The following is a 13,123-nucleotide window of genomic DNA, read 5'->3' as shown; positions in this document are numbered from 1 at the left end:
ATATGGAATGCTCTGCGTCAGCAAGCGGCTCCTCCGGCCCGCTACATGATTCATACTGGACCCGCGACGAGATACCCTCAGAGTCCGGCGCTTCTGGCCCGTCGTGGGTCATTTTTAAGCGCCGTCGAGGCCACTTGGCACAGTCTTAAGAAAGCTTATTGGCCTCGATGATAACGGTGACCAGGGATCCCACCTGAAGTGTCTCCCGTTGCTTGAAAAAGGCTTGAAGCGGGCAGGGTTTTGAGGTAGCATCAATGGCAGGACGGTGCCCAGAATACGTGGCATGATACCCCCGTGCTCCGTACAAGGTGTCTAATTTCTACTTCCCGCATCTCCTGAAGCAGACCATCAAGGCCTCGTACAGGTCCCTTCCCTGGAGGCCAGCTGACCAACCCAGATGAAGGACGCTGCAACGGCGGCACAGCTCAGTAACTAACAGCCACAAGCCGCAACGATCGCCTGTTCCCACCACTTGTTCAAGGATGTGTGGAAGCGTCCTCCTGGCCTTCCGTATGTTGACCAAGTTGGCCCGACACAATATATTCGGCGCGGCTACAGCTAGCTTGGTTCACATTCTTAGAATTAGATGCCCTGAGTCATGTTCTCGCCAATATACAATGTCATTTTCCAGATCTTGAACGCTCTGTCGGGCTGGTGGTACACCTTCGTATGACTTGATCATGCTCCGGGCCTGGAAAGGGCAGACCCTCGGCAGCTGGTTGCGCTGTCGGCTGCACATAATTGTCGCCATTATAATCTTGACTCTGCTCGGCTTGCTGTGGCAATCATACGAACACAGTGGACGATTTCCCTTCCCGCGTGTCGGTGTCGCCCCGTCATATCTATCGCCGAGAGAGGTAGCGGCAAACTCGACGCTTGGGGTGAGTAGTGCTGCACTTCCCCACGGGCAGACCCAGTGGCTGCGTCCAAAAGGTTCTGATCATGCCTCAGTTTCAAAAGCTGCTGGTGCTTTCTACGGGGGACAGCTGGCGTATCCGTGGACTGAAGGCAGCAGCAAGCCTCATGGGCCTGGATCTGACGATCCCCATCCAGCCTCCAAACCCACAAGAGTTGATCACGGCCTTTGAGCATATTGGGAAGGACTCTGGGAAACCCACACCGGCACACGGTTCCGCCACGGCATGGTTGGCACACGTCGATCTGCTGAAATTTGTCATTGCCTCTGGATTCGAGACGGCGTTCATAGTCGAGGACGATGTTGACTTTGATGTGAGGTTGAAAGCCCAAATTCGGCTCATCTCCGATAACGTTCGCGAGTTCGTCGAAACGCCAGATCACGACCCACGTCCTTACGGTGACAACTGGGACGTCCTTTGGCTGGGTCACTGTGGCTCTGCAATCGAAGATTGGATGCCTCCAGGTCGCAAATATCGGGATGAGACTCGCTGCGAGACGGAACATTATTCAGGCTGGTCGAAACACTTCCTCAGAGACAAATTGGAGGAGAATTATCGTCTGGTGCAGACCTCGGTCCAGACAGTGTGCACCTTTGGTTATGGTGTAACACGACAAAGTGCGCCGAAGGTCCTCAAGCTCCTGGCGGCCGGGGCCAACGAAGCATTCGACGTCTCCATGTCTTCATTCTGCAGCTCAGGTGACCTGCGTTGCGTGGTTGTGAATCCTCAGATTATGAATCACTACGAGCCGCCGAGAGATGCTGGATATTTGAGCCCGGTCCATGTTGGCGATGGACAAGGGGAGACAGTTAACGATACTGCTTTCGAGGCCAAGATGGGGACGACCGGCAATATTGAACAGAGTGCTAGATGCAAGGCTCTTTTTGATAGTACGTGTATGCGTCCACCGTCAGAGATATAGAGGAGGGCCAATTATGTCCGATCCCTCACCCGGCTCGTTTGAACCTGGGGAAGGCCGGGCGGGCACAGGGCGACATCACCTTTGTCAAGACTCATGGTGAGGCGCGAGCAGTTTTCAATCTGCTTGGCTTCCGAGTATATTTTTGCATTGATGGGAGTATGATTCCACGCATAGCGAGGGCGCCGGTAGCAGCGGCAGCGGCATCAGCAGCATTAATTCATGATCGGAACTCGTGCTCGTGGTCGCGTCAGTTGTGCTCGCTCACTAACTGGCCCTTCACGTCACAGTCATGCCCTTCCTGCTATAACCCACCGACCAGCTCCCGCCAGAAGGGTACAACATCGCCGAGGAAATAAGTCCCATGCACCGTCACAGCGGCGATGAGCAAGCCCGCCAACTTTTCCAGCCAGGTATGGAACCATATGGCGGTCATCATCAGCATCCAGAAATCCAACAAGACGACCGCATAGACAAAGAATCTTGACCAAATTCTGATCCGCGCTTGAGTCTCTGTTTCCCAGCCTCCTACTGCCTTGCGTTCTTCCTCGGTCATGTCGTGCGCCAGCCGTGCTGCTGCTTGAGGCGAGACAGATGGGTGTGAAGAGTCGCGATCAAATATGTGCAGCTCATAAAGGAGGAAGGCAGACGAGAGGACTAGCATGAAGACGTGGCCTGAGATGTCATAGCCTCCGCGCCATCGACCACCTGCCACCTTGCAAGCCAGACCGGAGCTGATCCTGCTCATATCTACTGCCTCTTTTAACCCCGTGGTATTGACTATTTGAGGCTCGCAGTGGCCCCCTGTAATTGTAAAGCTGCGGTCGATGAGAGCTGGCCCAAAGAACCATTGCGTGGTGAGAAACCACGACAGCGTAACCAGAGCGTAACGCAGGCCCGTCTGAACGTAGTGTCGTTGATTTGCTGGGCGGATGGTGATCTGGAGCAACACAAATGCCAGTGTTGTCCAGAACCAGCCGAATTTGACGAAGTATACATTGACGATGTTGCGCTTGCCTGCGAAGTAGTTCGCGTGGTGGAAATGCGGCGCATTCAAGTCTGATGCGATGCCAGGCGTAAGTGGTTCTGACGGAGGCGCTGCGATTGGCGAGAGAATGGAGAAGAGGGATCCCAACGCTAAGATTACGGGGTAGACGAGGAGGAGGTAGGAGGACGGCCTCGGTCGGCTGGTAGGCATTGCTTGGGTAGTGGACTGTTGTGATGATTTCTCTGGCCTGTCCTGCGTTGAGACTGTGCGCCCGTTGCGCTGAACAGCGGGCATGATGTTGAAGCGAGAGGTAGACAGTGAGACCGCCTCAACTACCAAGTAACATGGTCTTTTCAACTAAGGAGAAGGTGAAGTGTCCACAAAGTTGTTGACAGGTTGGCTGTGGCAGAGAGGCGATGACGAGAATCACAAAGAAACACCCAAGATTCTGCGAGGCCAATGACGTCAACCTTTATGAGCTAGGTACGAGCACACATCGAGTACGGAGTATTTTCCGCCTCATTTCCCGTTCACCGAGCTCTCAAGTCCAGATGCGACTTTCACTTCAACAATTTGTCGCGACTCGTTCTCCCGTCGTAGTTCTCTTGCTAATGTAGAGCTCTCGCCGACCTTTGGCGCACCCTTTTCTGCCGGCTTCCCGCTGCTGGGCACTATCTCTTTTGATGCACCGAGTTGTCCTGCGCAAGGAGTTGGGGTATGCAATGGAACTGTAATTCATGAGTCTTAAAAAGAGCCCAGGTCTACCGCATATCAACCGAACCCCTCAATCGTGGACACTGACTCCTCTCTGTCGCTCGATACCGACTCCGTGGCTTCGTCCCAGGCCATTTGCTGTCCACCACACTGTACGGAATACATCCTTGATGCTATTGGTGAAACGCACAGCCAAGACGCCATATTCCAATATGATCATGGTCGCTGGTCCGTCTATGATCTTTCCACCTACATTGCCCTCGTTATGTTGTGCGTGACTACAAGGCTCTCGTCGCTGTTGGATACAATACCATATCCAGTCTTGAACCCCTCGCGCGGAGATGACATTGCGATGCGCAGAGACTGATATCATTTCGGAAAATGTGGAAGCTTTGGAAGGACGGACATCACAACTGTTGGGCACTATGGAATCACTACTGAGTACTCTCTGGAGCGGGACTGAAGACGAGAAAGGATTCGATGTGATTATATATCTGGATTCGAGAGCCTGTGATGGATCCAGAACAATGGTCTCCGGAGATCGTAATGGGACAACTTCCTCCGCTTCCCAATAAGCAGAGAGGTGTCTTGGGAATGGAAGCCGCTGGAAATTTAGTGATTGACGAGAAAGACATGAGCTGGCCGAAAGGGACGAATATCTTCGCTCATTCTAGCTTCAACTGTGGCAGACGTACATGGAGTATAAGCCACACAAGCCATTCCGGGCCGTTGCAGAGCCGCACGGTACACATAATGTCAGGCGCGGAGTGATGAAAAAGCTGTATACTCCGTACCTTACCTCACATATCTGCTGGGCGGGTTGTAGGCAGCAGGGCTTAAGCTGGGACTGATGATTGGGTTGTTCATGTCAAGTTCAAGCTCCATGACTCCTGGCAGCGACAAATCGTCCGCTCATCGCCGATATGCAATTCTCATGCACGGCTTCCCACCATGAATGTTTAGAATATCCCTGAATGTCTTACCTATGCCCTCACTCCACATTTGTATGATCATAGCCCGGCTGCCCAATCAAGATCGATATGATCCCAGTCACTTGCTGCCTGCTGGTGCTACTCGTACCGAATGCTTGAAAGTGCGGCAACCTGCAGACATACCCATGCTCGTTGACAGGTCACACAGAACAGAAAATTTGCGAGTACAGCGCGGACCATTTTGAGCAGACTCCCGTCTCCATGATCTTCGGAAATTCTACGGCCAGGGAGGTAGACGACACAGGAACATAGTTGATGTCTTTAGGCAGAAAGCCATTGCGTTTTGACTGGTGCAATCCGGTCATCGCCACAGCTTTCAGGCGATCCCGTCCAGACTGTTGCCTTGCAGATCCTGCAGACTAATTGCACCGCTGTTGTCACTTATCAATCGGTCTTGTGAGACTTGGACTCGACATATGATCCGTCGTCCGCCTCTATCAATCTCCAGTCCCCGTCAATATCAGAGGTGACTTCCTTCACAGTCTCCCACAATGGATCTCCAACGCATGCGAAAGACTGCCATTACAGGCGGCAGCAGCCTCGTCGAGCTCCCCGAATATATCATCACGTCATTCTTGCCTGGAGCGCGACCTCTCCTCGAGCAATATCCCTTCCTCTTCCGCTTCTTCGGCGTCATTCTCGCGCTGTACTACTTTGGCCCGATCGCGCGACTAAAGTCACTATGGACACAGTTCTCGTCCATGATTGTCGCCACCATCAACGTCAGCTCCGACGAAGACCTCTTCGGCTACCTGACATCGTGGATATCGGACCACCGGACCCTCCGCGCAGATCAAGTCCTCAACGCCATGTCCAACACGCCGCAGGACACGGGCCGGCGACGAGTTCGCCACCACGATCCCGACGTCGAGGAAACGAAGCGCATGAACGAGCCACCGAAGATCAAGTACGAACAAGGCCAAGGCACGCAGTTGTTCGTGCACAAGAAGCGTCTGTTCTTCTGCTCGCGACAGTTTGGCGAGGGACACACCTACTTCGGCAACCGCTACAAGCGCATGGAAATCATCTCCATCTCGTGCCTGGGCCGGACGACACAGCCGATCAAGGACCTCATCGAGCACATCTACTTTCTCAACAAGGCGAGGGAGCGCTCCCTGACGATCATCCGCAGACCCTACAGAGGCGGACAGACGTGGAGCCGCGTCACGAGCAAGCCACGCCGGGCCCTGGACACGGTCATCCTCGAGCTGGAGCAGAAGGAGAAGGTCCTCGCCGACGTGGCCGAGTACATGGACCAAGCGACCATGACCTTCTACGCCAACCACGGCATCCCCTATCGGCGAGGCTACCTGTTCCACGGACCGCCGGGCGTCGGGAAGACGAGTTTCGCCCTCGCCATCGCGAGCAAGTTCAACCTGGACGTGTATAACTTGTCGCTGCTGGACAACGATCTCACGGACTCGGACTTGATTTCCCTGCTGAACCAGCTGCCTGGTCGGTCGTTGCTGCTGCTCGAGGACATTGACACCGCGGGTCTGAATCGCAAGGGGAAGTCTACCACAGCAGCCGCACGACGCGGCGGGGCGTCCTGGGCCAGCGGCCTCAAACGTGGCCAGGTGCCGCGTGATGCGGACGACTACAACGTCAACGACGATGACGAAGCCGGGACCAACTCGCGGGTGACGCTGAGTGGGTTGTTGAATGCGATCGACGGTGTCGCGGCGCCAGAGGGGCATGTTTTGATCATGTGAGTTTGTGTGGCCGTTTTTCTTCCCTCACGCAAGCAAAATACCCGCCGTTGTATGTGACTGGTGACCGGCTAACAGATAGGCGAAACAAAAGGACGACCAACAAACCCAACGAATTGGACGACGCACTAGTCCGTGCCGGCCGCATCAGTGTGCGCGTGGGGTTCAAGAACGCGAGCAAACGCCAGGCCGAGGAGATCTTCTTGCGCATGTTCATCGATTTGCCCACCTCTGCGAGCTTGCGGGGGATGGAAGAGGCTGCTGGGCCGAGTACGCCGACCGAGGATGAGAAGCCCAAGGATGAGCTTGGGCTGCGCGATGGCGAGGAGACCACGCGCTTACGGGGCTTGGCGGAGGCCTTCGCGGCACTGGTCCCGGAGGATGACTTCTCGCCTGCAGATCTGCAGGATTATCTCCTGATGCACAAGAAAGATCCCCAGAAGGCCGTGGACGAGGCCAAGGGCTGGATGGAGAAGGTCTATGAAGAGAGAAAGAGGAAGGATGAGGAGCAGAAGGAACAGAAGGAGGCGTGGCGGGAGGAGAAGCGCAAGGACATCGACAGGTTCAGAGAGGAGGTCAAGGCGGCAGTCAGAGGATTGAGCTCGGAGGAGGATGAAGCGAAGAATGGTCGAGAGCGAGACGAAAAGGCGGGAGACGATAAGAAGGACATGACACCTGAGAAGGAGGACCGAGAGCGCGACGACAAGGCCTCGAGGCAGTGACAAGGATGTGGAATCAACAAGACGGCCGGCCCGGTTGAGCCTGAGAAGTATTCTATTCTTCTTGGGGTTGTGACAAGCCCAAGAATGATAGAGTACTGGCGGCCCTTGGGAGATACCGAATGCAAGAAGACGAAAGAAGAATTCGTCGCCATGACTGCATGCATGTAGGCGCCGGCGCTGTTGTAGGACATGACGGATAAATGGATGCCAGGCTGGAATTGAGCTTGGGCATCAAAAGAGATGGGACCTCACAAGGCGCCAGGAACCGTAGGTCTCAAAAGAGAAATTGAGGCACTATTCGTCTTGATCTGGTTGTTGAAGCACTATCCTGCATAGATAAGGCGAGAGGTGGTAAACCCATGGCAGCCTCATAACGCACAAACGCATGGCACGTCGCTCGCATGCCGGTCGTCGGGTCTGTTAGAACAACCATGGAATGATCCTCCACCTCTTCGCAATCTCGAACCTCTGGTCGTGGAACTTTTTGCGCTGCCACTCCTTGGTCCCGTCCGCTGTGACACCAAGGTTCACCACCACAAACATCAGGGCACAGGCGAGCGTCCAGTTGATCGTCGTGGGTGTCGGGAGCTGGCTCCCCTGGTTGAATATGAAGGGCGCGTCCAGGAGGGCCATGCTCAGGTAGATCACACACTCCATGGTGTAGTGCGGCGCTATCAAGTATTGGAACGCGTATTTCTCCGGTAACGAATATTTTTTCAGGCTGGATAGATACTGGTGATAGCGGCTCTGTCGTTCTGAGGCGCCGAAGAAAACGACGGTGCAGAGGATCGTCTTCCATGTCCAGAGAATGCTTGGTTCTGCTGTGGCTGGACTTGAAGGCGGTCGCCATAATTGCTCAATCCAGATTGCCACATTGGTGACTATGTAGAACGCCATGCCAATTGTATAGTGACCAACCCACATCCGTGACGTGCCATTTTGAGTAACGTAGACACATTCGAGCAGTCTCCGCAGGCCTTGCAACAGCATCAGATGGGCACAGAAGGCCGCGGTAACAAGGTCCGGGTTCTGCTTGATCGTTGCTTGATGATAATACTCATAGTAGCAGAAGGTTGACAAGGTGGTAAGCGAGCACACAAGAGAGAGGACGTAGAAGTGTGTGAACCACGAATGAGGCACAGTACATGTAGCAAGGTGGTCGAGGAGCTGGGTGCCTACCGACTGTTGACTTTTGCCTGCAGTTCCTCGCTTGCCACGCCTGTGAATTGTTTGACGCCGCGCCCTTGCGCCGTATGCCAGAAACCTGTCAGCGAAGACCGGTATCAGGCGGACGGTGATGATGGCAACAGAGCTGAAGAGGTAGAAAACCCTGACGGCCCATATAACCACAGTGGGCGGTATTGCCATTGACAGCCCTCTTGTCAGACCCCAGGTGGTCGTCCTGGTTCAACTGGAGGAGAGTTTGCAACAAGAACACGAAGAGGTCGATCAGCCAAGATGCGCGTGAAAACAGAGTGAGGGGACAGGATGAGCGGGGCCTGGGAGTGGAAATTGGATGGGTGCTGATCGAAAGGTCCGGCTGTAAGTGGATTAGCTGGCACACGATTTTGGGAGGCGCTCTAGGCTGCCCAGGTTGCAAAGAAGCCTGGGACTAAGGCCTGGGGGAGCCCGGCACCAATCCTAAATTAAATCACGTGCCGAGCCAAAGCCACCTAATCTTGGTCTTGATCGAGTTTCGTCTCCAAGTCGCTGTGCTTGTCTGTCTGTATCTCACTTGATGTGGTGAAGCCATCGGTGAAGTCATTCAAACAAACTGCTTGATCTCTGTGCGCCGGTTCGGGTAGCCTGAACATTCATCAGCAGCTACTCACAGTCAATTGAGCCATCGATTGGGAACACCAAGCAGCAAACCGGCCTCGTTCACCGCTGGGACCCGTTACACGTCCTTCCTAGCCTCCCGCTCTGCTCGCAACGTTCTTTCTCAGACAAAACGGCCGACGGCAAATATCAGGACAAGAATGAAGAGGAGGCGAACACAGCCATGAGTGAGGTGGTCGACTCCAATGGGCCTCAAGATGCCCCAATGGAGCAGACCACCAACCAGGCATCCGGCAAGAATCATCCGAGTGCGCCATATACTGCTCACAAGGCGGCAGTCATGACTTCGGACCCTGCCGCAGCATCTGGCGGCGCAGGCGAGACCATGGTTGATGTTCCCGCTGAGCCGGATGCTGATGGCGATTCAGAGGCTGAAACGTTGATCCAGTCACCAGAGAAGCAGAGGACGGCTGCTGATAGCGCATCTGTCGCCGGATCAGCAAGCGTACCGAGAACTAAAGATGGCGATCCATCTGCTGCAGCAATTGCGACCGATAATGACTCGAATTCGAGAAAGCGCAAGCGTAGTCTGGACGATGATGAAGCGTTTTCCACCTCAAGTCGTCGCAGCTCACCGTTATCATCACCCCGAATACCGTTGCATACCCCAGATAGTGATTCAGATGTATCAAACCATATCGCATCCCGGAAATCGAAGCCAACGAGTCGGCGACCTGAAAGCGACGCAGCCGATTCAGACTCTCCCGTTGAGAAGTCGGCCAAGCATCAGACTCGCAAGCGGCGGCCGAGCGACATCCTCCCCTCGATAAGCAAACAACGTGCAAAGAACACTGGCGGCGGAGCAGACCCAGGCTCCACGGAACGCCGCGAAACCAGATCAGCGACTTACCCTCGTCACAAATCCGAAGATCGATCTCCATCACCAAGACCGCTGAGGCGGGAACACAGGCGCGGCGTGTCAACTCAGTTAACGCTTGGCGACGTAGAAAGGAAAAAACGCGGTCGGCCTCCGGCCATTCAGACTAAGAGGAGTGGTTCGGCAGATCACAACCGCATCGTTATGAGCTCAGACTCGGACTCAGATTCACCTCAGCAGCCTCGACCTGATTTGCACAAGTACTCATCCGTCGACCATGATACTATGTCGCCGGCAAAAGTCACGGGCCCGCGCAAATGGCGCGACAAGAATGGCCGTACCTTCCTGTCGCGTGCTGCAAGTAACAACGATCTTGCTGCAGTCAAGACTAAATACGCTGAGAGACCGGAAGACTTGAACTTACCGGACAACGCAGGCAACACACCGCTCCAAATTGCCGCACTGCAAGGTTATGTCGAAATCGTACGATTTTTGCTGGAGAACGGATGCGAAGTGGATACACGAAACATCGACAGAGACACCGCACTTATCGATGCGGTCGAGAACGGCCATGTTGAAGTCGTTAAACTTCTCCTGATTCACGGGGCAAATCCTCGTCTGGGCAACGCTAAGGGCGACGAACCATACGAACTTGTTCCTCCTGATGACGAAAACTATGATGAGATCCGAGCATTGCTGGCCGACGCGAAAGACAAACCTAACAGCCATCGAGTTTCTATGGACTACACCGACGCGCCGCGCGATGGCGCTTCCTCCAGAGCCGCTTCCGCGGCCAGTCCGCGCGATTCGCCGCCCATGATAGGACCTAGAAGTCCGCCCGCTGGCTTTGGAAGACGGAGGACTGGTCGAAGTGAATCCACGAGAAATGATCTCCTATGGCAGGCAAATACGCAGGAGAACCTGAAGAAACTTGCGGCACAAGGTGATGTGCAGGGTGTGGCCAATATTCTCAACGTCTTGCAGAAAGCGGAAACAGAGTCTTTGATCGCGGCGGCCAAAGCGGGACACGAGGAAGTCTTACAATACCTCTTAGCGATGGGAGACACGGAACCTGATCCTGATCCAATTCGGCACCTCAAAGTCGGCTACAATACCCCCCTGCTGGCAGCCATTGGCAAGGGCCATCCAGAAGTCGTCAAGCTCCTGGTCGAGCAATCAGGTTTCAACCCCATGAGAAAGCTTCTTAAGGGGAAGTCTTATCATGAGATTTCTGCCGAGCGACGGGGAGAGCAGTGGCAGAAGGAGTATGAGATTCTCAAAACTGCATACGACAAATACGCGTCCAAGCACCGCAAGGCAACATCGCCCCGAGCCACCAGAGACGCAGACAAACTCAAGCCTCGGTCCGGTCGCCGCTCCCAATCTCCAATTCCCAGCAAGTTGGGAAAATCCGCGAGCCCGTCATTGACGCACAAACAGTTACCGGGCAAGTCGCCGCACTCTTCAGAGAGGGATAGGGATCTGGACGCTGGTACCGTCGATGGCATGGAGAGGCGCAAGCATAATGCTGCGAAGCGAGACATAGCCGACCTCTCTGTCGCGGTGTCCTCTGATCAAGACCAAACAGTCCATTCGGCGAGGAAAGGCCATGTCAAGCGCCGAAGCCAGAGCGACTTCTCGCAACAATCCAACCCAGATCCTGACCCTGCTGCACACCGGCGTAGAAGACTTGTCACTGGGAAAGAGCATCGCAGACGCAGAAGTAATGTCGGAGCGTCATCAGATGAAGATGCGGTTTCGGTGAAGGGAGAAGCCAGGTCAGGTACACTATTGAAGCGCACAAGAGATAGTGTCTCACCTGGGCGCCCTGTAGCAGGTGCAGGTGAAAACGGTCGGAGCGCTGCAAAGAAGCGGAGAACAGTTATTGAAAGCAGCCCTGAAGAGACTCGTCCCGGTCTCAGAAAGAGCAGCATTGTGTCTTCGTCTCCAGTTCGTGAACGTAAGGCTTTGGAGGAAAGTGTTTTGAGGGGCGAGAAGTCAGGATCGGACATGGTCGTACAAGAGAAGACAGCAGAAGCGATGGATCTTGACAAGCCTGAAGTTGAAGCGCTCACTCGGACACAGGTCACGGCAGCTCCCACATCCACAGTCTCCGAGAGTGACATACCGCTTCAACGGACTGAGACGACTGAAGAGATCAAGACTGAGCTGGTTGATCCTGGTCCAAGTGAGGCTGAGCTTCAGGCACAGCGAGAGGAGGAAGCGCGCAAAGCCGAGGAGGCAAAGCGCGCCGAAGCGGAGAGAATCGCGGCTGAGAAGGCGGCAGAAGAACGACGTCTTGCCGAAGAAGCTGCACGTCTCAAGAAAGCCGAAGAGGAAGCTGCGCTTCGAAAGAAGGAAGAAGAAGAGCGCCAAGAACAACGACGGAAGGAGGAAGAGGAGCGTCAAGAGCTAAGACGGAAGGAGGAAGAAGAGCGTCAAGCGCTGAGAAAGAAGGAAGAAGAAGAGCGTCGAGAGCAACGAAGGAAGGAGGAAGAAGAGCGTCAAGAGCTAAGACGGAGGGAAGAAGAAGAGCGACAAGAACGAATCAGACGGGAGCTCGAAGAACGACAACGGAGACACGAAGAGCAGCTGAAGGAGCAACAACGCCGACAGGAGGAGCTGCTTAGGGAGCAGCAACGCAGAGAACGTCTGGAGGCCGAGGAACGCCGTCGAGATGCTTTGCCGGCCCTGCTCAAGCAATCTGCTATCTTGATTGACCGAAACGATCCCGAAGCCAGAAGCGGAGCCTGGCTCAAACTCTTCCTGCCATTGTACACGGCCAAGTCGGTTCAACTCGATCCGAACACTCCGGATGCCAACAAGAACGAGCTGTGGGTACCGAATTTCCAAGTTGCTGGACTGCTTGCGACCAAAGATCTGAACCTCCGCAACTACACTTCGTTAGAGACGCGGCCCGTTACCATGCATGAGCGGCAGCGTCTGTGGAGTGTGGCGAGAAACAGCCTGTCGTATGACGTTCAGACCAGCCACTGGAACACTACGATCAAACAGGCCATACAGCGCGAGGAGGAGCAGCGACCAAAGTTCTATGCCATGGAGGAACTGTTCTGGGTCAAGGTATGTTCTTTCCGGCGTTGGGACCGTCGTATACTGACCTCGACAGCTCTCCGATTTCGAAGATCAAGTCTTTCGTCACCCTCACCTTGCAAGTCTTAACATTGGAAAACAGCCGATCTCGTTGCGAGTGTTGCCCTCCCGTCAAATGAACGGCAACGGGCAAACGCCTCACAGTCCAGCGTCACTTCCAGACTTCGCCCACGGGAAGACGCCGCAGCTGGCAAACGGCATAAATCCTCATTCGTCACCTACGGCCAATGGCAATGGATTCGGATACCCTCGTCGAGAAGATTAGTTGTCTGAGCACGTGTGAAGGAAGGACCTTGTCCGCCTACGGAAGCGCACATGGGCAGAAACCTTGTGAGCAAGACCCTAGGATTTTCTGGCACTTGTCGTGTGTGAAAAGGCGGCGCTGGAAACCGCTG

At 54.6% G+C, this 13,123-nt stretch overlaps 5 protein-coding genes across 5 annotated transcripts; 3 read left to right on the top strand and 2 right to left on the bottom strand.

Moving 5' to 3' along the window:
- Positions 1-942: 942 nt before the first annotated feature.
- G647_00142 (uncharacterized protein) lies at positions 943-1,839 on the top strand (the record flags this gene model as incomplete). The annotated part of the gene is made up of 1 exon (XM_008723545.1): positions 943-1,839. The coding sequence occupies one exon, from the start codon at positions 943-945 to the stop codon at positions 1,837-1,839; it is 897 nt and encodes a 298-aa protein (XP_008721767.1).
- A 301-nt stretch (positions 1,840-2,140) lies between these two features.
- Positions 2,141-3,118, bottom strand: G647_00141 (uncharacterized protein; the record flags this gene model as incomplete). Its single annotated transcript, XM_008723544.1, has 1 exon — positions 2,141-3,118. The coding sequence occupies one exon, from the start codon at positions 3,116-3,118 to the stop codon at positions 2,141-2,143; it is 978 nt and encodes a 325-aa protein (XP_008721766.1).
- A 1,903-nt stretch (positions 3,119-5,021) lies between these two features.
- Positions 5,022-6,961, top strand: G647_00140 (uncharacterized protein; the record flags this gene model as incomplete). Its single annotated transcript, XM_008723543.1, has 2 exons — positions 5,022-6,238; positions 6,322-6,961. 2 exons carry the CDS (start codon positions 5,022-5,024, stop codon positions 6,959-6,961), a joined length of 1,857 nt encoding a protein of 618 aa, XP_008721765.1.
- Positions 6,962-7,381: 420 nt separating this feature from the next.
- Positions 7,382-8,329, bottom strand: G647_00139 (uncharacterized protein; the record flags this gene model as incomplete). Its single annotated transcript, XM_008723542.1, has 1 exon — positions 7,382-8,329. The coding sequence occupies one exon, from the start codon at positions 8,327-8,329 to the stop codon at positions 7,382-7,384; it is 948 nt and encodes a 315-aa protein (XP_008721764.1).
- A 634-nt stretch (positions 8,330-8,963) lies between these two features.
- Positions 8,964-12,993, top strand: G647_00138 (uncharacterized protein; the record flags this gene model as incomplete). Its single annotated transcript, XM_008723541.1, has 2 exons — positions 8,964-12,698; positions 12,745-12,993. The coding sequence occupies 2 exons, from the start codon at positions 8,964-8,966 to the stop codon at positions 12,991-12,993; spliced, it is 3,984 nt and encodes a 1,327-aa protein (XP_008721763.1).
- Positions 12,994-13,123: the final 130 nt, after the last annotated feature.

Source organism: Cladophialophora carrionii (assembly GCF_000365165.1).
Source record: "Cladophialophora carrionii CBS 160.54 unplaced genomic scaffold supercont1.1, whole genome shotgun sequence".
Lineage (NCBI taxonomy): Eukaryota > Fungi > Ascomycota > Eurotiomycetes > Chaetothyriales > Herpotrichiellaceae > Cladophialophora > Cladophialophora carrionii.
Note: the sequence above shows the minus strand (reverse complement) of the source record. Positions and strands in the feature narration are given on the sequence as shown.